This window comes from Staurois parvus, unplaced genomic scaffold (assembly GCF_062004578.1).
Source record: "Staurois parvus isolate SC_StPar_1 unplaced genomic scaffold, SC_StPar_1.0 ptg000406l, whole genome shotgun sequence".
Classification (NCBI taxonomy): domain Eukaryota; kingdom Metazoa; phylum Chordata; class Amphibia; order Anura; family Ranidae; genus Staurois; species Staurois parvus.
In genome coordinates this window covers 742315-765491 of record NW_028318202.1, presented here as the reverse complement: position 1 = coordinate 765491, position 23177 = coordinate 742315, and the positions used below count along the sequence as shown (strand labels likewise).

Here is a 23177-nt window from a genome sequence, read left to right as displayed (position 1 = left end):
TTTTAAATTACGACTCGTTTGGGATGTTAAATTGAGATTTGCGATAGATTATTGGCCCTTCAATGAATTCTATGCCATTTTTGGTCTTTTAATGTATTCAATGCTATTACTATAGGTACATTATAGTGGTTTTTATATATATATCATTATTACACACATTTATTACTATATATTTAAGCTGCATATTATTATAGTTTATAAATTACATATTAATTATTTATGATTATGTTTACCATTTCATTATTGCTGTATATTATTTGTGGGTAATTGTTATTTAACATTTATGGAAATTTTTTTTTGTTTTGGGATCGCTCGCTTGCTTGTATTGACATAATTTTTTTATATGTATTTTATGTGCAATCACTCTTATGTATCTGCAGAGATCGAGCAGTATTGTGTTACCATAATGCCGTTTCTGATTGGCTGCAATTAGTCTGCAATGCAGACTGAGTGTGTGATATATAGTTGTGCAGAGATGTCTATCATCCATTCCGCCCCGTGAGGACATCGGATGACGAAACTAGTAGGGCGGGGCTTCTTTTGGATATGACGTCTGAACGCTCCTCATAGAATGTCGGCTGTGATATCGCGGTGAGCGAGGCTCGCCCCTGTTTTCTTAAGGCTATCATTGCTGGTGTCAGCTAGACACCCTGTTTGTGAGTGCATTTCTGACATTTTAATAAAACATTTTTGGTTTTAAACGTACTGCACCATGATTTCCTTTTGTTGATTCCTTTTTTGATGGTGGGGATGGACTTGGAGCAGGCCAGAACCAGGTCGCGGCCCCTGGGTGCACCCAGCCGGTGGTAGAAACGCTTGCTGGAGGTGTATAGCAGGTGAGAGCCTGATGCGAGGAGGTAGAAAGAGCAGAGTTGGGCAGGCTGAGTCAGTAATGGTGGAGGCAGCACGGCACAAAACAGAAGACAGAAAGATAAACAGGTCACAAGCCGGGTTTGGTAACAGAAGATCAAAACGTGTGGGATAAGACAGGAGAATGGTCAGGCAAGCCAAGGTTCAGAGCAGGAGACAATCAGCACATCAAAGGTCAGGCAGGGTCAGCAACAAAGCAATCTAATCTTGAGGAACACAGGATACAGGTAAGACCATACGGCAATTAGAGCCAGACCTGACCTGTTTTAAACAGGGTGCCCTGATTGGTGCCAGGCACATGTCCGCGATCGCTAGTGCGCATGCGCGAGCGCCGCTGTCGTCGCAGGTGCCCAGGTCCCAATGCTCGCAAGCTAGTGCGGCTGGGCACACCGCACATGCACAAACCTGTGCGCAAACCCGTGCGCGATCGCGGCCAGATCTGGGGTCCCTGACACCTTGTTTTATGGGTGTGTGTGTGTATGAATATATATATATATTGCCAAAAGTATTGAGATGCCTGCCTTTGCACACACATGAATTTTAATGGCATCCGAGTCTTAGTCTGTAGGGTTCAATATTGAGTTGGCCCACCCTTTGCAGCTATAACAGCTTCATCTCTTCTAGGAAGGCTATCCATAAGGTTTAGAAGTGTGTCTATGGGAGTGTTTGACTATTCTTCCAGAAGTGCATTTGTAAGGACAGACACTGATGTTGGATGAGAAGGCCTGGCTTGCAGTCTTCACTCTAATTCATCCCAAAGGTGTTCTATCTGGTTGAGATCAGGACTCACTCAAGTTCCTCCACCCCAAACTCGCTCATCCATGTCTATATGGAACTTGCTTTATGCACTGGTGTGCAGTCATTTTGGAACAGGAAGGGGCCATCCCCAAACTGTTCCCACAAAGTTGGGAATCAAATCCCCCTGATGAAGCCACGTGACCAGTGGCGTAACGCGTAGGGGTGGGACTGTAACGTCACTCGGAGGGAGTCAGTTCGTTTGCCGGACCACGGGTGCATGCCTCTGACAGTCAGCGGAGGACTCGGTTCACATTGTGATACGGATTTTTGAATACAACACATGTGAGTGTTATACTTGGAGTCAATAAAGCCAATCTTTATAAAGGATAAAACACCATGTTGAGATCTTTTTCCTATGTGGAGAGCCGTATGGAGATGAGAGTATAGAGGAGTTGAATCCTCTGGAGAAGGGATTAATCCCAGAGCATATGTCAATAGCGGCGGATATCCATTGTTCCAAAGGAGGGAGTCCTAGTCAAGTAGGTTCCATAGGAGGAGAACCAAAAGCGCATATAGCCTAATTATAGGCAGAGAAGGAGGTGAGCGTACATCTGCACTAATGGGAGGATTCACAATCAGTCACGGATTCACATGCAATATGGATTGAAGATTAATTAACAGCACAAAGTCACTTTTATTATTTGGGACACTGTTTTCACATATGCATTTATTAATTTATTTATGCACATTGATCATTTGAATAATTTTTTATAAGTGAAGTTATATTCATTCTTTAATCACAGTTATTATTTTAGTATAATCACGGAGGTTTTTTAATATTAATTCAGTATATTTTTTATGTCATTTGATTTATTATATATATATATTTTTATTTTATTTTTATATTTTTTCTGCATATGGTTCTTAAGACACAGATAAAGTGATTCCATATATAAATTGGAGTGTTTTGGGAGCGCAACATTATATGATTTTATTCACATTTTTTTCACATTGGTAGTTATGTGTTAGATGTTTGCGATCCGACTATATAGAGGACATATATTTTATGTTGTATATTAGGGAGACCTTTTTTTGTTTTCTGGCTCGCAAGATACTTTAAATAAAAAACTGGTGCGCAGTCATTTTGGAACAGGAAGGGGCCATCCCAAACTGTTCCCACAAAGTTGGGAGCATGAAATTGTCCAAAATGTCTTGGTATGCTGATGCCTTAAGAGTTCCCTTCACTGGAACTAAGAGGCCAAGCCCAACCCCTGAAAAACAACCCCACACCATAATCCCCCACCACCAAAGTTTAAACTTGGCACAATGCAGTCAGGCAAGTTCTGTTCTCCTGGCAACTGCCAAACGCAGACACATCCATCAGATTGCTAGACAGAGAAGCATGATTCATCACTCCAGAGAACATGTCTCCGCTGCTCTAGAGTCCAATGGCGGAGTACTTTACACCACTGCATCTGATGCTTTGCATTGCACTTGGTGGTGTAAGGCTTGGATGCAGCTGCTCCACCATGGAAACCCACTCCATGAAGCTCTCTACACACTGTTGTGCTAATCTAAAGGCCACATGAAGTTTGGAGGTTTTTAGCTATTGACTCTGCGGACAGTTGGCGACTTCTGTGCCAACTGTCTGCGGGGTCAGCATGTGCTGACCCCGCTCTGTCATTTTATGTGGCCTACCACTTCGTGGCTGAGTTACTGTTGTTCCCAGTTACTTCCACTTTGTTATAATACCACTAATAGTTAATATTTAGTAGCAAGGAAATTTCACAGATGGACTTATTGCACAGGTGGCAACCTATCACAATAACACACTTGAATTCCCTGAGCAGTCTACATCCCTAGGTACATGATTTTATCACCTGTGGCCATGAAGGTGATTGGAACACCTGAATCCAATGATTTGGAGTGGCGTCCCAATACGTTTGGCAATATAGTGTGTGTGTGTGTGTGTGCGCGAATGTGTGTGTGTATATATCTGTATCTATATATATATGTGTTTGTGTGTGTCAAGTTGTGCATACAATGGTGTGCATATTTTTACAGTACACAATTCACTCCCTCTTGCTTTCCCTATTCATGTCCAATTTCATCTACATACTTTTTTATTTTAATTTTACTCATCATCTGGTTCATATTATTAATAACTTGGCCTGTAGCTTCAATTCATATTTAAATTGTTCCATCCTTGCAACCACCATTTCACATTGAGGATATTTTATTCCTCGGATAGTGAGATCAAACAGGTCTCACTATTACAGTCACTTTCACCCATTTTGCAATCAGACATTTGGGAACCTTTATTTTTTTATTTTTTTTTTTCTCTTTGTGAACTTCTCTGGTTTCCTGTTGTACATTTGCGATGCAATCCCTAACTACATTCGGCTGCAGTTTCAACATCTTTTTACACACTTCCTAGCCCTCAGGTCACTCCACCTTCCAGTTTCTTTTGACTGCTGATGCAGACACTGGGGCCCTGATTTACTAAGACTTGAGTCTACCAGCAGACTCTGAACATTCAGGCAGACTCAATGAAATCAATCAAGACCTGTCAGTCTTCTGAGAGGCGTCTAGCAATCTCATTGACGAACGTCTACTTTACTATTAGTAAATGTGGAATCGCGTCTGGCACATTTTTAGGTGCAAAACCGGATATGTTCGCTAGATGGCGCACAAGCGCGGGCTTTGTACCATTGGCGTTTTCCTGTTTGCATAAGAGAATACTTAGAATGTAACATAAAAAGTAGACCTATATTATAATTTTTTTTTTCTTTGCTAATTTTCCAAAATGATCAGACAACTAATGCATTTACTAATGAATGTCATACATTCTATTTTCAAACGTTAAACATTTTCACACTTATATCTCAAATAATTTGGAATGTCTAGTTCTAAGTTCCCAATATAATGATATAGCTTCCTTCTCTTTAATCATGTAACTATTCTATGTTAAGGTATTAATGCGCATGGGTTATACACATCACACATCTGGGGGTGCAGCGGTATGCTGGCAGCTATGGGTTAGTCATCCAGCTCCATCCATTTAGGTAAACTAGTGTTGTCTAGTTCTTGGGTGCAATGCCCAGCTATAATTCCTTGGTCCTGTGTCCCGACTGCAAAGAAGCAGTTCTCTGACAGAAGCACCCAGGTGGGATGCCAGGTGGTCCGTCATACAGGGAAATGAAAATAAATAAGATTTTTTCCTATACAGGAAAATTAAAATAAATATGATTTTTGTCTGTACATGATTTGATGATTGAAGTGAATAGCTTCACCTCTTTTAACCACTTGCCTACCAGGCACTTATACCCCCTTATTTACCAGGCCAATTGTCAGCTTTCAACGCTGCCGCACTTTGATTGACAATTGCGCGGTCATGCAACATTGTACCCATATGAAATTTTAATCATTTTTTTCTCACAAATAGAGCTTTCTTTTGGTGGTATTTAATCGCCACTGGGCGCTTTACTTTTTGCGCTATAAATAAAAAAAGTGCAAAAAATTTGAAAAAAAAAAAAAAGTTTCTTTGTTTCTATTATAAAATTTTTCAAACAGGTAATTTTTCTCCTTCACTGATGTGCGTTGATGAGGCAGCACTGATGGGCACTGATAGGCGGCACTGATGGGCACTGATAGGCAGTACTAATGAGGTGGCACGGATAGGCGGCACTGATAGACAGCACTAATGAGGTGTCACGGATAGGCGACACTAATATGCAGCACTGATGGGCGGCACTGATAGGTGACACTGATGATGGGTACTGATAGACGGCCCTGACTGGCATCACTGCTGGGCACTGACTGGCGGCACTGACTGGCACAACCGTTGGGCACTGACTGGTGGCACTGACTGGCAGCACTGCTGGGCTGCACTGGTGGGTGGCACTGGTGGGTGCGCACAGGTGGGTGGCACTGGTGGGCACAGGTGGGTGGGCACAGGTGGGTGGCACTGTTGGGCACAGGTAGGTGGCACTTCTGGGCACAGGTGTGTGACACTGCAGAGTGGCACAGGTGGGTGATCTGCTGGGCACAGGTGGGTGATCTGCTGGGCACAGGTGGGCGGAACTTGCGGCTGGCACTGCTGGGCACCAATCATCAGGGCACTGATCATCAGTGCCCTGATGATCGGTGCCGATCCCCGCTCTGACAACTTCTCGGCAGTACTTTCCTCACGATCTGACAGCGTGAGGAAAGTGCAGCCGAGAACCGACACTTGCATTTCCCTCTGATCAGCGTGTCATTGGACACCGCTGATCACGTGGTAAAAGGCCGCTGTGATTGGCCTTTTACCACATCACGTGATCAGCTGTGTCCGTAGGACACAGCGATCATGGAGGTCGCCGGGTGCGCGCCCCCTGGGGCGCGCAGGAGAGCGCGTTCTGGGAAGACGTCATGTGACGTCCACTCAGAACTGGCCGGCCGCAGTGCAGCCGTCATTCGGCTATCTGCGGTCGGCAACTAGTTAATAAGATAAGTGAACATATACATTGCAAATAAAACATACACATTAAAGAGTGAACGTGCTCTGCTATTCTTTTATTTATTCAACCCCAATGCATTATACTTCTAATTTTTGGTAGCAAACACATTTTATTTATCATAAAAATATTACTTACCATTAACAGATATTCTACTATTATAAAAGGTAACACTGGATAATATTAAGATCAATACTAGTATGTGGGTAAAACAAATACACAAAATGATGAATGCAGTATTAAAAGTGTAATGTGTAACTTTAGTAGATTATAGTGTATGACAGACACAAACCTATAATGGCTAAATACAGATGCATCCCATAACATGGACCACATATTGAATGAATACAATACCTGAATTATATTGTTTAATACACACTAATATGTTTAGATACAGATCTGTTTGCAACAGTTTTCTGACTTGATGAATTACCCCATATCTAGATAGAATTTAGTGTGTGTAAGCTAAACCTTGCAAGCTTTTACAGCATAAGTGTTCATTTGCATGGGCATAGTGATCAGTACATCCTTGTGGGTCCATTTCAAGGATCAGAGTGCTGTGTTCTGCTTCAGACCCACATGGATGGACAATCTGGGATGTGCTTGGAGAACCTCTCGGGTCTGCTCAGGTAAACATGTGTTCAAATTGGTTAATGAGACATATTTAATACTTCTCTCTAATACAGTACATGCACAGTCGCCATGTTTTGTCTCTTTAAAATCTTACAGACAAATGCTTCTTAAAGTGGTTGTAAAGGCTCAAGGTTTTTAACTTTCATGCATTCTGTGTGCAGCAGTCCCCCCTAATACTTACCTGAGCCTCATCACAATCCAGCGTTGTGCATGAGAGTCTCAGCTCTCTCTGAGACAGCAACAGGAGCCATTAGCTGTCAATCACAGCCAGTGAGCCAATGAGGACAGAAAGGGGGTGGGGCTGAGACGGAGCTCTGTGTGTGAATGGACATGCAGAGCAGCAGCTCAGGAGTGAGCCTGCTTGGGTGCCCCCATAGAAAGCTGCTTGCTCTGGGGGCACTTGGCAGAAGGAAGGGGCCAGGATTGCTGGTGGGGGATCCAAGAAGAGGAGGATCAGGGCTGCTCTGTGGAAAACCATTACACAGAGCAGGTAAGTATGACATGCTTTTTTTTTTTTTAAAGATTCCTTTAATATCACTTTAATCATAAAAGAAATCAAGTGAGCTCATAACCTTCTGTGCACTTTTCTTCTACTGTACTGAAAGCCTGAAGCAGCATTACTAGCCCTGTTTAGTTCACTTCTGTGGCCTACATAACATCTCCTTCTATGTTTTGGAGGTGAGAAGAGGGGAAAGTAATCTGTAGTCCAAACAGGAGCAAGCAGCCTTTGGTGACAACACTGCTCCATCATAGATACAGTACTGTGAGTAAGCATTGTCACCTTGAGATAAAGTGTGTTACTGGTAGGATTCCAAGATGAAAATAAAGTACGTTGTAAAAAGCCTAAAACAAAGAAACTAATGCAGCCACTACTTACAAGGACTGTTGAATTGTAATATTTTGAATAATTGTACTTTTAACTACACTAAGTTATGTAAAACCTGTACATCTCTAAGTATCAGCTTAGTGTTATCAGGTGCAAATGACTTCACATAGACGAGCTACAGCAAGTGAAGTTTCTCAGATGTGAAGTTATTTTGGTTGCTGAAACTTATGGGTGAGCGTTGCTTTCAGGATTCTTGTCATAGATATAGCATCCAACGCCTCCTGTATTCACACCTGCAAAATAATTAGTCTGCATTAAACAAAAAATCATTAACAGTATCTAAACATTATTATTTGAAAAGAAAAACTGTTAAATCAAAGCATACTTAAGTTTGCACGCTGTACTTTTTTAAAAGTAATTTCAGTGTTTGGCATTAGTGGTTCAGTGGTACATGTTATGCGAGGCGGCCTTACAGACATCAAGGATCTACACTCCCTGAAATAAATAAGGGGTTTTGGATTCTCCCTACTTAAAATATAAATATGTAACTATCTTATTTGTTCCTACTGTATGTGTTATTCTGTTAAAGTTGTCATTTATAATAATAATAATGATTATTGCTATAACGACATACACACTGCTCAGAGACGCAAACTTCTTATTTATTTACAAAGAAAGTAAAACACTAACAAAAAAATCTAAAAGAATATTATAGAATATATAAAAATAAAAGGAGAGATTATACGTTAAATAAATCCATCCTAAGTTCTATAGCTTGGCTGGGCTCCAGGATGAAGAGAGGGGAGTATAGCTGGCCCTCTTATTTTATACCTCCCACAAACAACATCCACACTGATGCTGCCTGCATAGTCCTCTGTCCAATGAGCAACAAGCAATAAACTATCAGGCCTTATGTTGCTGTCCTTGATAAGTATCCGTAAGTATGTTGCTGTCCTCAAAATCATCCAGAAGATGGTGTTGGTCACACTGTGGGTAAATGTCTTGGCCCAAGTCCACATTCCAGCACCAGATGACACTTTGATGTTCTAGATCAGGGGTGTCAAACTGGAGGCCTGCCAGTTGTTGCAAAACTGCAAGTCCCATCATGACTCTGCCTTTGGGAGTCATGCTTGTAACTGTCAAACTTGCAATGCCTCATGGGACTTGTAGTTTGGCAACAGCTGGAGGGCCGCCAGTTTGACTCCTCTAGATGAAAGCAAGACAATCAGGCACTTTAATCTCCACATTACCAGGTCTGAGGCAATGCTCTCTTACTTCCTTATCCCAACGCGTGGGGATATGGGTATGCGTGAATCCTCTTCCAGATGAAGAATACTGATGTGGACTAGTCAATTGAACATCAGCCATTTGTATGTTCGCTGAACACATGATTGGCACTCTTACACTACATTTTGAGAGCCATGACTGGCCAAGGCAATGCACCTGACCACGGGACAGTTCAATGCACTGACAGCCATGATTGGCCAAAGTCACGGTGACTTTGGCCAATCATGGCTAAGTCCATGTCCCACACTATATAAGGCTGCTTACACAGCATCCTTATGTAGTGTGTTGCTGGAGTTTAGTGGAGTTAGTAGTGTGGTGTTGCGAAGGGCAGTGTAGTGGTGTCAGTGAAGTGTCAGTGTGTTTTACAGCACTTCTGCATCACTGCTGTTCTCATTTGTTTTTTTCTTTGTATTTTTTTTGTAGTATCACGTTCTGTTGCTGCATCATTAGTGTTCCTCCTTCTGCATCAGCAGTGGTTCCCATTTTTATTATTTTTTTGGCTTTCTGAAATTTTTTTTCCAACAGCAACAGCAAAAATATTTAGGGCATATTTGCTGTTCCCCCTTCTGCATCACAGGTGTTCCTCCTCCTGCGTCAGCAGTGGTTCTTTTTTTTAATTCTGTTTTTGGCTTTTTGATTTTTTTTTTTCCAGCAGCAGCAAAAAAGTTTTCTCCTTAATTTCTGTTCCTCCTTTTTTTACATATATTTTATTTTAATTTTTTTTGCAGCAGCAGCAGTGAAAAAAAATCCAGAATTGCTGTACCCCCTCTTTTCTTTATTAAAAAAACAGTAATATAACTGTTTACAGTGCACCAAGCACAAAAGTATTCCACCCAAGCACCAAATTCCCACCCCACACTCTACAATAAAAAGTTATAAAAATCCTCGAAAATATCCCCATCATGTCCAAAGACTAACAAGGAGAGGCAGACGCTCACAGGCAGGAAGAGGGCAAGCAGCCTGTGTCCACAGTGAAAAGTGGTGGACATGGTGCATCATCTGCAGGCAGGGCACGCGTGTCCTTTTTTTTATGGTGCTGGCCGTGTTATTGAGCCACAACATGCAGAAGAGGTGGTGGAGAAGATAATCCCCCCTCCCCCTCAACATAACCCGCACGGACTTCATCGCTGCTCAAACTCCCTCCAACCCCGTTCCCCCCCACTCAGCTACCCCCTCATCACCCCTCTCCCACGGCCCTACCACTGCTCTGACCTCCACTTCCACCCCACCCTACATTCCTCATACTGAAGCTCCCCCAACACTCCACACCTTTGACCTTATTACCATTGAGGAAGTCTCCAAGATCCTCTCTGATGCCCGCCTCACCACCTGCCCCCTTGACCCTATCCCCTCACAACTCCTACGACCTCCTTCCCCCTCCGTTCTACGCTCCCTCACCCACATCTTCAATCTCTCCCTCTCCTCAGGCACTTTCCCCTCCCCTCTGAAACATGCACACATCACCTCCATACTTAAAAAGCCCTCCCTGGACCCCAATGACCCGAACAACCTCAGACCCATCTCCCTGCTCCCATTTACATCTAAACTCCTCGAGCTCCTCGTCTACACCCGCCTATGCTCTCACCTCAACGACAACCACCTCCTCGATCCCCTACAGTCTGGCTTCCGTCCCCTACAATCCACCGAAACCGACTTACTCAAACTCTCCAACGACCTTCTAACCGCCAAAGCTAATGGCCACTATTCAGTGCTCCTACTCCTTGACCTCTCTGCGGCCTTCGACACAGTCGACCACCCCCTCCTCCTCAAAAAACTACACTCCCTCGGCCTCAGAGATTCTGCTCTCTCCTGGCTCTCATCCTACCTGTCAGAACGCTCCTTCAGCGTTACCTATAATGCTACCACCTCCCCCTCACTCCCCCTCTCTGTTGGGGTCCCTCAAGGCTCTGTCCTTGGGCCCCTTCTCTTCTCCATCTACACCTCCTCCCTTGGCCAACTCATACACTCTCACGGCTTCAACTACCACCTCTATGCCGACGACACACAAATCTATCTCAAAATTAAAATTGAATTATTACTTGTGAGCCACTAGAAGTTTTCTTACTCTATGATCAATTAATTGCGTGCATAAAAAATATATATAAAAAAATTATATGTGAACTACCAAAGTATTACTAATTAATTCATTGCGTGCTTAAATAAATTTCATAAAATATTAGATCGCCAGGTACTTATTACACCCTCTCCAGGTGTATGAATGTTGACTTTAGATACCAGTATTGTACCGCGCTCCAATATATACAACCTTATGTGATATTATAAATTACTAAGTGTACCACCAATAATCCAATAATTATATAAATCAGTTATACTTAAATGTATAATTAATGTAAATATATAAATTAATTATTTAATAAATGTGAAAGAATAAATAATTACTAAAAAATATATATAAGTGAAAAATATATATGAGAAAAATTTATATGAGAAATATTTATGAGAAAAATTTTTATGAGAAAAAAAGAAATTAATTAATTTGAAATGGAAATAACAGTTCACTTCTTTGGGAATGAGATGGTATTGTAGTTCAATCTAATCTGTGTGATGAGTCTGTGTTCACAGCGTGAACCTCTCTCTCCTTTCTCCTCTCCTCTCTCCTCAGCACAGCCTTCTCAATAGGACTTTCTCCGCTGGCTGCTTGGCTTATTCCTCCATATACGGAACATACAGAGAAGGGAAAAGAAACATAGTGTCTTATCCGGGATAACGATTATTTATTATGCTTTGATCTCCCACTCACATTGTGTAAATATAAGTAGCGCTTTGTATAAAATGTATCCAGATCGTATTACAGACAGCCTTGCAGGTGTGTTTGCCTTCAATGAATATACTCGCCGTTCCTCTGTGGATGCGTGATGACGTCACCACCCCTCCCCTACGTGTTACGCTACAGGGACTCGTAGCTACGAGTCCCTGTAGCGTAACGCGTAGGGGAGGGGCGGTGACGTCATCACGCATCCACAGAGGAACGGCGAGTATATTCATTGAAGGCAAACACACCTGCAAGGCTGTCTGTAATACGATCTGGATACATTTTATACAAAGCGCTACTTATATTTACACAATGTGAGTGGGAGATCAAAGCATAATAAATAATCATTATCCCGGATAAGACACTATGTTTCTTTTCCCTTCTCTGTATGTTCCGTATATGGAGGAATAAGCCAAGCAGCCAGCGGAGAAAGTCCTATTGAGAAGGCTGTGCTGAGGAGAGAGGAGAGGAGAAAGGAGAGAGAGGTTCACGCTGTGAACACAGACTCATCACACAGATTAGATTGAACTACAATACCATCTCATTCCCAAAGAAGTGAACTGTTATTTCCATTTCAAATTAATTAATTTCTTTTTTTCTCATATAAATTTTTCTCATATATATTTCTCATATAAATTTTTCTCATATATATTTTTCACTTATATATATTTTTTAGTAATTATTTATTCTTTCACATTTATTAAATAATTAATTTATATATTTACATTAATTATACATTTAAGTATAACTGATTTATATAATTATTGGATTATTGGTGGTACACTTAGTAATTTATAATATCACATAAGGTTGTATATATTGGAGCGCGGTACAATACTGGTATCTAAACACAAATCTATCTCTCAACCCCCCACCTCACCCCCTCAGTCTCTGCCCGAATCACACACCTACTGAGCGACATATCAGACTGGATGTCGCTCCACTTCCTTAAACTGAACCTCTCCAAAACCGAGTTTCTTGTCTTCCCCCCAGCCCGGACACCCCCCCCATTGACTTCTCCATCACATCCAACAACGCCACCATCAAACCCGCCCTGCAGGCCAGAGTACTTGGTGTCATTCTGGACTCCAACCTATCCTTCCAGCCCCAAGTCCAATCTTTAACAAACTCGTGCAGACTCCACCTCCGCAACATCGCCAAAATACGCACGTTCCTAACCCCAGAAAACACTAAACAGCTCATCCACTCCCTCATCATATCACGACTCGACTACTGCAACTCCGTCCTCATTGGCCTGCCTCGCCACTGGCTATCCCCGCTTCAGTCGATCCTGAATACGGCTGCCAGACTCATTCACCTTTCCAACCGCTCCATTCCACCACCCCCCTCTGCCAATCCCTCCACTGGCTTCCGATTGCGCAACGGATCAAATTCAAAATCCTAACACTGACGTAGAAAGCTGTCCACCATACTGCCCCGAACTACATCACTGACCTAATATCCAAGTACCGCCCAGCACGCACACTCCGCTCCTCACAAGAACTCCTTCTCTCTAGTTCCCTGGTCTCCTCCTCCCATGCCCACCTCCAGGACTTCTCTAGGGTGTCACCCATCCTCTGGAACTCCCTGCCCCAACCCATCAGATTATCACCTACTCTCCTCTCCTTTAGGCGCACCCTGAAAACCCATCTCTTCAGGGAAGCCTACCCCACCCCCTGCTAACTTGCCGACCTCCTCCACTCTTCCTACCACTCCATCCCCCACAGCTATCTCCTCCTGTACCACTATCCCCTCCCTCCTAGATTGTAAGCTCGAAAGAGCAGGGCCCTCAATCCCCTCATGTTTTGCATTGTATTGGTATTGTTCTGTCACATGCTCTGTCCCCCTTTGTAATGTACAGCGCTGAGCGAACTATTGGCGTTTTTTAAATACTGTATAATAATAATAACTAAGCCATCCTTATCCTCCTCATCCTCTGTCACCCAGACTCATACTAGTTTTCCTCCAGTGCAGCTGCCAGAGTGGCCTATTCTACAGCTGTTCCTTAGCCCCACCATCATGCATGGAGGAGTCAGCCAAATTATTCGAACATAGTGTCAGTCCCATGCTGCTGGAGGATGCGCAGCAATTTCAATGGTCTGATGTTGGTTCTCAGGTTAAGGAAGGGATTGACGTGAGCCTAGAGAGAGGGGGTGCCAATGACGAACAAGCATCTGACAGTCATGTTCCCCCAGCCGCAGCATACTGCCAAGTTGGCTCCAGTGACGAGGAGGGAGGGGATGATGAGGTCACTGATTGTACTTTGGTCCCTGAGAGAACAAAGGAGAAAAGTGAGGGGGAGGCACAACTCCAACGAGGCAGGATGTCCTTCAGTGGAAGGTGAAAGGGCAGCCACCCTATTGCATCACACAACAGAGCTCTATAGGAGCAGGGCGCTGTTGACTCCCCGCTGACTTCCAAAAGTTCATTGGCGTGGGCTTTTCTCAACACATGTGCAACAGACCGCAGTGTTGCTGTTTGCAGTCTCTGTCTGAAGTGGATCAAGCGTGGCCCAAACCCAGCTGCTTGGGAACCACATGCTTGACAAGACATATGACGACCTGCCATGCAGCCCGTTGACAACTGCACCTGAAAGACCCACATCCTAAAAAAGTGCAGACTTCTTCTTGTTCCTCATCTGGGATCTTTACCCCTACTATACCTCAATTCTTGTCAACAGCCTCCACTGAGAGGGATGATGGTATAGCAATGGGTGCCACAGGTCCTTACACTCAATCTGCTAGCAGTACACCACCAGTTGATTTCACCAGGCAAATTTCACTATCCCAGTTGCTGAACCGTAAAAAAAAAAAAAAAATACTGTCCCACCCATCCACATGATCAGCGTCTAAATGCTAGCATTACAACTGCTGCCCATCTGGTGGACTCTGACCTGCCCCCTTCCATGAATTTGCAGAATGTGCTCTACCACAGTAGCAGGTTCTGGAAAGAAATTTGATTTCACGGCCATTCCAGCTCTGTACCATCATGTAGAAGGCAATATCTTGGCCTCATTGGACAGGGTGGTCAGCAGCAAGGTTGATGTTACTGCTGACACCTGGTTCAGCAGGCATGGTCAGGGACATTACATTTCCCTCTGGGTGCACTGGGTAACTGCTGGCAGCTGGAATGTATGCAGGACAGGGTTCAGTGCTGGAGCTTGTTCCGCCACCATGCCTCCAAAAAGCTGGTGGTGATTCTGCCACATCTGTCTGCTCCACCCCCTCCTCTTCCTCTATGGCCTCATCTGCTGAATTGTCCTCTGAACCAGCAGTGCTCGCTAAGCATTCATGGGGCTACGCAAGCAGTCAGGTTAAAAGATGCCATGCAGTGCTTTAGCTGGTCAGTGTAGGGAACAGGAGCCACTCCGGGGCAAGAATTCTGTCAGCTCTGCAGGGGCAGGCTCAGAGGTGATTGACGCCAAGACAGCTGGAGCCAGGAATTGTTGTGTGCGACAATGGCACCAACCTTCTCTCTGCCCTCTGACAGGGACACTTGACACATGTTCCATGCTTGGCACACATCCTGAATAGGGTGGTACTTTTCTTGAACAGGTACCCAGGCTTACAAGATCATCTGAGACAGGCCAGAAAAGTCTGTTGCCATTTCAGGCGGTCATACATGGCCAGTGTTTGGCTGGCTGACATTCAATGGGAATTCAACCTGCTCTCCAACCACCTCATTTGTGACATGCCCACCAGGTGGGATCCAACATTGGCAATGAAGCAGAGGGCCATCAATGAGTACCTGTGTGAGTATGGCACAAGGACAGGCTCAGGGGAGCTTGGCTTCTTTTTGCCACACCAGTGGCTGCTGATAAAGAATGCATGCACTGTACTGTCACCATTTGAGGAGGCCACAAGGATAGTGAGCCACAACAATGCATGCATTAGTGACACTATCTCTCTAGTCTTCCAGCTGGAGCACACCACGCTTCATGGAATCATGGACAAGCCACTTGAAGCAGAACAGCGGGAAAAAGAGGACAGCTTCCTTTCCTCTCAAGGCCTCCTTTATGCAGATACCATTCCTGCGGGGCCACAGAACATGCAGGATTAGGAGGAAGAGGAGGAATGTGGCAGCATGGAAGTAGAGGATAATATACGGCAGTCTTCAAGGGGTGGTTTTCAGTTCCCAGTGACCCTAAGAGTAGTACGTGGCTGGGAAGAGGCAGTTCCTGATAGTGTCATCCTCAGTGCCCCAGAGGACTCGGAATCTCATGCCTCCTCAAACTTATGCTGCATGGGCTCCCTGCCTGATCTGTAAAGCCTGCAAAAGGACCCGAGGATTCGGGTAAGCTCGAAAGAGCAGGGCCCTCGATCCCCTCATGTTTTGCATTGTATTGGTATTGTTCTGTCACATGTTCTGTCCCCCTTTGTAATGTACAGCGCTGAGCGAACCATTGGCGCTTTATAAATACTGTATAATAATAATAATAATAATAATCATCAAGGAGAGGGATCAGTATTGGTTGGCAACCCTTCTTGATCCACGTTACAAGAGTAAAGTTGCAGAGCTCATTGTTTAAAGGAAGAACGATGGAGAAGGCGGTCAGCTGACCGATGCCTTTAAACAATTCTTTAGTCCTCAGAGCCCAGGGCTGTTAGGTTTAAGCAGCCATCGGCAGCATCTGCATCATATGATGCATGATTATCTAGGGGCAAGAGCAGACTTGGAGACCTTTCCAACTGAGGATCCACTGGGTTATTGCATCTTGAGTATGGATCACTGGCCAGAACTTTCTCAATAAGCAAACAAGCTACTGGCCTGTCCTGCATCCAGCATGCTTTCCGAATGAACATTCAGTGCTGCTGGAGGTTTTGTGATGGATAAAAGAGTGCGTCTGTTCACAGACACCCTTGACCGGCTGACATTTATCAAAATGAATCGGTCCTGGATCAACAGCAGCTATCAAGCCCCTGATGCTGATGTAACTGATTACATTTGCTAGAGATCTGGGATCCTTGAAGACTACCATTGCTGTCTATTCTATTTCTGATTATGCTAGCTTCCAACAATATTTTTGGTTTAGGGCACCACAAACACCCAAGGCCAAATTTTTCTGCACTTGTTTGACAGCTGCATGTAGGGCCTATTCCTGTGCTCAGTAGGAGTAACTGTGAGGGGTTAAAGTGTTCAGGCACCACCAACACCCAAGGCCTACAGTTTCTGCATCTGTTTGCCAGGTGCATCTAAGTCAAATTTTTTAAAAACATTTTCTAATTTTTAACAGCAGGGCCCATTCCTGCACTCACGAAGAGTAATTAAATTTGCAATTTAAATATTTGAATTTATTTTTAACAATTAATGATTTTTTTTTACAGCAGGGCCCATTCCTGCGCCCAGCAGGAGTAACTGTGAGGGGTTACAGTGTTCAGGCTCCACCAGCACTCAAGGCCCAATTTTTCTGCACCTGTGTGGCAGGTGCATATAATTTATTTTTTTTCGAGCATTACCAATTTCTGCGCTTATGAAGAGTAACTGTAAGGGGTCACAATACAGAGGCATCAACAACCAAGACCCATTTTTTCAACACACTGTGTGACAGGTGCATATAATTTGAATTTTTTGATTAGCCTTTTGCAGTGTGTTGCTGGACACTGCCAAAGACAGGAGAGAATACTCTCCCTGAAAACAAATAAAAACAAATAAAAATAAAACAAAATATACATTAAAAAAAAGAAAACAGCATGGGTTCCCCCCCCAATCCCTACCAGGCCCTCTAGGTCTGGTAGGAAGGTTAGGAGGGACAAAAAAAAGACCCTTTAGGCCGAGTAGGACTTTTAAGGGGAACCCCACCTTCCAAAAATGGGGGGAAAGTCTGGTAGGACTTTTAAGGGGAACTCCACCCAAAAAAAAATCCTGGGGTTGGGGGGGAGTTTGGGGTTCCCCCTAAATTTCTACCAGACCCTTGATCCGAGCACGGCAATGAAAAATGACTGCCCCTTTAAAAACAGTCATTTTTTATGTTTTTTTTTCTCTGATTCATGTCCCTCAGGGCAGTAACCAGGTCTCCATACCCCTTTTATGGCCAATAACTTGCATATAAGCCTTCAAAATGGACAATTTTTAATTTACAAGTTTGAGTCCCAAAGACTTGCATAGAGCTCGAAGTTCACGGTTGAACGTTCATTAGGTTCATCATTTGACCGCGAACTGAACAGAGGGGTGTTTGATCCATCACTAATATGAACTTTTGTCATACACACACTGCTGTATAATCCTGCTCTACTATTCCAAGACTACCACCTGTAATGAAATTTTCATATTCAGAGATTCAAATGTATCCGAATTTCCAAATTAGAATAGTAACAAATTTAAATGAATCTGAAATAACAAATTATTTTAATTCAAATTGAACTAATTCGAAACCAGAATCAAATGCGAAAACAAATACGAAATGTAAACATATTGCTAATTTCTTTCAAAGACTGTGTGTATTAGAACATAGCCATCTTCCGAAAATAGAACTTCGAAAAGAATAAAATAACATAGAAGAGAATAGAAAAGAACAGAATAGAAAAAAAAATAGAAAATAAATGAATAGCGTAGAAAAGAATATAATAGAAAATAAAAGACCAGAAAAGAAAAGAATAGAAAAAATAGAATACAATAGAATATTGCCGTCTTCCGAATTTATAGAATAATAGTATAACGTAGAATAGGATAGAAAAGAATAGAATAAAATGGCAAATAAATGAATACAAAAACATAATAGAATAACAAAAATAGAATGGAATATAAAAGAATAGAATGGCAAATTTATATTTTATTATAGAATGGAATAAAACAGAACAAAATAGAAAATAAAAATAGAATAGAATCAAAAAGAATAGAAAAGAATGAATCAGAATGAAAAAGAAAATAACTGTCTTCCAAAATTCGAATTTCAAACAGAATAGAATAAAATAGAAAATAAAGGAATAGAAACTAAAGGAATAAAATGAAAACAAATAGAAAATAATTGAGTAGAACAGAAAGAATAGAATAGAAAAGGATAGAATAGAATATAGCCATCTTCTGAAATTCTAATTTTGAATAGAATAGAACCAGCTATTATTGACAATGAATTTGGATCAATTCAATATTTTCAATTCAAATTCAATTTGAATACGCCAAACCCACTGGAAATTTTTTAATCTGGTCAAAGACGAATAAACAAAGCAAAACAATTTTTGTTACAAATGCAACTAAATCAAAATAGTAGCTTAATGAATCGGTCCGAGACAAAACAAATGTTTTCATTCTGCACATATCTAATCTTAACATTCTAGTAATAATGTTCCAACACCCCCTGTATCACTTATTGTTGCAAAGTGGCAGTATGAAATTGCAAACAACCTTGGACGTTTAAATACATAAATGTACAAGTGCACAGATGTAAATGTTAATAGTCCGCAACATCAAAGAGAAGGGAACTGGTGGCCATCAGTTCAAGAAACTCTTGAAAGCTGTGGATCAGGTCCTGCATGCTCCTTTAATAGACCTGGGCTAACAAAGAAAATAAGAGCAGAAAAGAGCGCAGGATCCTATTAGAAAAGCTGTATATCTTTTTTGAATAAAAAAATGGAGACCTACATCACAGAAGCCAGTTGTCAGCATAAAACCAGGCAGATAGCATGGTATATAAAGTCATTAATGCTGGCAGGAGCTCACTGGATGAAACAAGTCCAAGAAAGCTATCCACGCTGTCGAAGCAAGCTGTTTGTCAGATTTGGTATGTGAACAGGAGGGGCGGTGACACACTTCAAGGGTGTAACTCTCAAACCTGACTCCATACAACACAAAAAGGCTTAATATTCACATTGAGAATGAGAGAGCAGGGAGGGGGAAAGGGGTTGGATTAGAAGCAGGAGAAAGAGAATGACACACAGCCTCACTGCAATCTACAGTGACTGAACACACTGTAAATAAACAAAGGCAAGGAAAACTGAGACTGTATCTTTATCTACTACATGAAAGACATGAATTACTCAGATGCTGGATAAAGACATTCTTTGCTATATGAATTATACTTGTGGAATAAAAACCATAAAGATCATGAATTATGCATACCATATTAATTTATATGTAGAAACAAAATGGATACTTCTAGAATGTAGACATGCAGTTTGATTCGTTTTTCCGATGAAAATTTCACTTTCGGAGATTCAGATGTATCTACATTTCCAAATGGACATAGAAATGAATAACTAACTGGTAGAAAAACTACACTTGGTACAGCACACTGATTTATAATAAACATCAGCTAGTTCAAAATAATCATATGTTTGAACAATTTCTGTCCAGGACATGTAAACTCTCCCTTGGGTATGTTGTGTAACTACAAAAACAGTATTGTAGGGAGAAATACACGTGCATTACATGCTAGAATCAATGAACATCTAACAAAGCTTCAGCCATAAGCATGGTAAACCACTTCAAAGCTGCAATGTATATTTATATATATATATATAGCAGTTGGCAAGTGGTTAAAAAGGTTTTCATAATCGTACTCTTTCTAAACATTATCCTACACATCATAAAAAAAGATTCCTCCAGTCTAAAAGTGATAGGCATTGATAAATATACAGCACACTGGAGAGGAAGTAATCTCACATGGGGGGTCTTTTGCTTGGAAACATGATGGATATGCATTTTAAAAACCTATGTCCCTTAGGTTTAAAGCAGAGCTCCATCCAAAAGGGGAAGTATCGCTTTAAGCCTTTGTCCCCCGCTCCCCATTAAGAATTGGCACCTTTGGGGAGCAGGGGAGGAGCGGGTACCCGAATTTGACAGGTACCAGCTCCCATTTTCACTGCAATCGCCTAAGTGATCAGAAGTGGAAGTTGTCCTCCCTCCCCCTGCCCTTTGTGAATTGCCCCATAGTCTTCTGGGACCTGTCACGTCCCAGAAGACTACGGGGCCAGTCACAAAGGGCAGCACTTCTCACGCATACACAGTGGGCACCCGGCTGTGAAGCCACAAGCTGTCACAGCCGGGTGCCCACACTGAAGATTCCGGACCCAGGGAGAGAAGACGGACAGGTAAGTGTCTGTATTTTAAAAATCAGCAGCTACAGTTTTTGTAGCTGCTGACTTTTTTTTTTCCAGGTGGAACTCTGCTTTAACATAGAATGTGATTTAAATATTTTTATTAATAATAGCTATTCTGCTGTATGCTTTTTTAATTTATTTTTATAAAAAGAAAATGTCAGTGATTTTATTGTACGTATATGAGCACAATTTTGTAATGGGTGTTGTCTTTCAATGATGATTTTACATTGAAGAGCGGGTCATTATGAAATTTGACCACGAGAATGCTAGAGAGCATCTAGGTCAGAGTGAAAATGGTATTTTGTTTTTAAAATGTATCTTATGATGAATTAAAGGTATGTTTTACACCCCGGTCACATCAAAGGCGATTTTGAAATCGTGCGACTTACAGTGAAGTCACACGATTTCAAAGTCGGGTGACTTGTCGATTTGAGGTGCAATTTGCAAGACATCTGACACAGACGTCTATGCAAATCGCGCCAAAAGTAGTGCATGCACTACTTTAGAAATTGGTGCAGTTCCAACTTGGTTCCAACTGCTCTAATAGCGGACAATAGGGTGCAACTTGGCATACGATTTGCAAGTTTCATGGCATGCAAATCACATGCCAAGTCGCACCTGATGTGACGGGGGTGTTATTGTCCATTTAATATATTTTGCTTTACATGTATTCATTATGATTTTAAAGATTAAATATGATGTATTGTTTACTGTGTAATCAACATTGAGGGGCAGCACTCACAGACTTGCAGTGTATTTAAAGAGGTAGTAAACCGCCCAACATAAATAAATAATGGCCCCCCTGCAGGTGTAGGTCATAATGTACTATTATGTACTTACCTGTACACGGAGTCCTCCAGCATCGCATTGTCACAGCTCCCGGAGCCGCCATCTTCACCTGGTCTTCCTACTGGGTGTGCAGGCTTCGAAAGTATGAATGACTGGAGCCACGATGACATCACTCCTGCTCATGCGCGCAGCAGCCCTTGGCTGCGGTACATAGCTCTGAAGGTCCGGCACACTGTGCCGTCCCTTCAGAGCGCATGCGCCGGTGACATCACTGGCTGCATGCTGTGTAAATATCTCCTAAATGGTGCAAGTTTAGGAGATATTCACTGTACCTAAGGTTAGACTTACATGTAGGTGCAACTTACATAGCGGACTTTACTTCCACTTTAAGGGAAGTGTCACTTCTAGTCAACCTCTTGAGAACAGCCTATTTGTTGAAATGCAATAGGGAGAAGCTTGTGCTAACATTGTTACATCTGCTGAAGCTGGCAGAAGTGGTTGTTGTGTTGATATGCGATTTATTTATTTTTTTGGGGTCTTATCGCTTGGTAAGATGCTCCAATTGGCAGTGGTGTTAAATTCACAAGGCTGCTTGTCATTCACAAGTGGAAACATATTGCAGAATTTGAAATAGTGGTGGAAGCCTCCTACACATAATTACTTGTTTTATTTGTACATTTGCATATACCTGTAGGTAGTGGACATCAATCAGACTATATGTTTGATCTATTAATTGATGTTTTTGTGTTACTTTGGAATAGTGGTGTCACTCTCTGAATTTACATTTTTTTTTTATTTTTGGGGGATTTGCGATATTGGTACACTATATGAGCTGGGGATAGGCAGCTGGGATATATGCTTCCTGGGGTAAGCAGTCTTTCAGGCACAGATGCCAACTCCAATGAGACTAGTGGCAAACAGTGAAGGTGTTTATTAGTACTATTTACAAAAGGCTACATACAAAGTGCTGTAAAGTGTTTAACCAAAATAAACACGGCAGGAAAATATCGAACAAAAATAAAACCTAGTCGTGTCCTGGATCTCACTACACAGTAATGCAGATCCTCACTACAAGACTGATCAAGCCTACCGCTTGAGAGGTAAACCCTGCACTAGACCTCATATCAGAGATCCCTAAAGGTATAGGTAAGGAACCTGGGAGATCTATAAATCCTGAACAGGACTTTCCAAGGGTTTCTTTGGGATGCTCTGCCTCAACATATTACATTATTTTTGATAATATTACGAGTTTGGATTTTGATTTTTGTTTACTGTTACACACCAAGCGCAGTTTTTCTACTATTTAGTTAATCGTCAGTTTAATACAAAATTCGTGCAGCTGGTGCCTAACTTGGTAAAATGGATATTTTCGAAAATAGAAATAGCAGAGCCATTGACATGGATTCTGTTAGAAACCATGGGGACCCATGCAGCAAACCTGAAAGCCACCCACCCCCAAACAAAAAAACAGTTTACTATGGTTTCAGTTATGAATGAACACAGTGAGTGGTTGGTACTAATCACTTGTTGTGTTCATTCAGGAAAGGAAAGGGCTGGTAAATGTGACATATTTACCAGACTCTTCCCCCACTCCCCATCCTGAAGGATCCTATTGCGTGCTTGCAGCTTGAAGGAAAGCAGGGAAGCCGATAGCACTGCGGGGATGCTTGCACACAGGGGAGCCTGGGCAGCAGGGGAAACGTATGGTGCACAGGGAGGGTGATGGGTGC

General features: G+C 42.3%; 1 protein-coding gene across 3 annotated transcripts in view; it reads right to left on the bottom strand.

Moving 5' to 3' along the window:
- Positions 1 to 6133: 6133 nt before the first annotated feature.
- The window catches only part of LOC149455069 (cysteine-rich protein 2-like), a 548326-nt gene continuing 531282 nt past the window's right edge, over positions 6134 to 23177 (bottom strand). For 2 of the 3 annotated variants that reach the window (XM_089686688.1, XM_089686686.1), the window contains one exon: positions 6134 to 7856. In XM_089686688.1, coding sequence (XP_089542814.1) covers positions 7851 to 7856 — 6 coding nt within the window. In that variant the 3' untranslated portion in view covers positions 6134 to 7850. Of the gene's footprint in view, positions 7857 to 19668; positions 19784 to 23177 lie in introns of those variants that run through there. The other variant, XM_089686685.1, reaches the window with a different exon arrangement.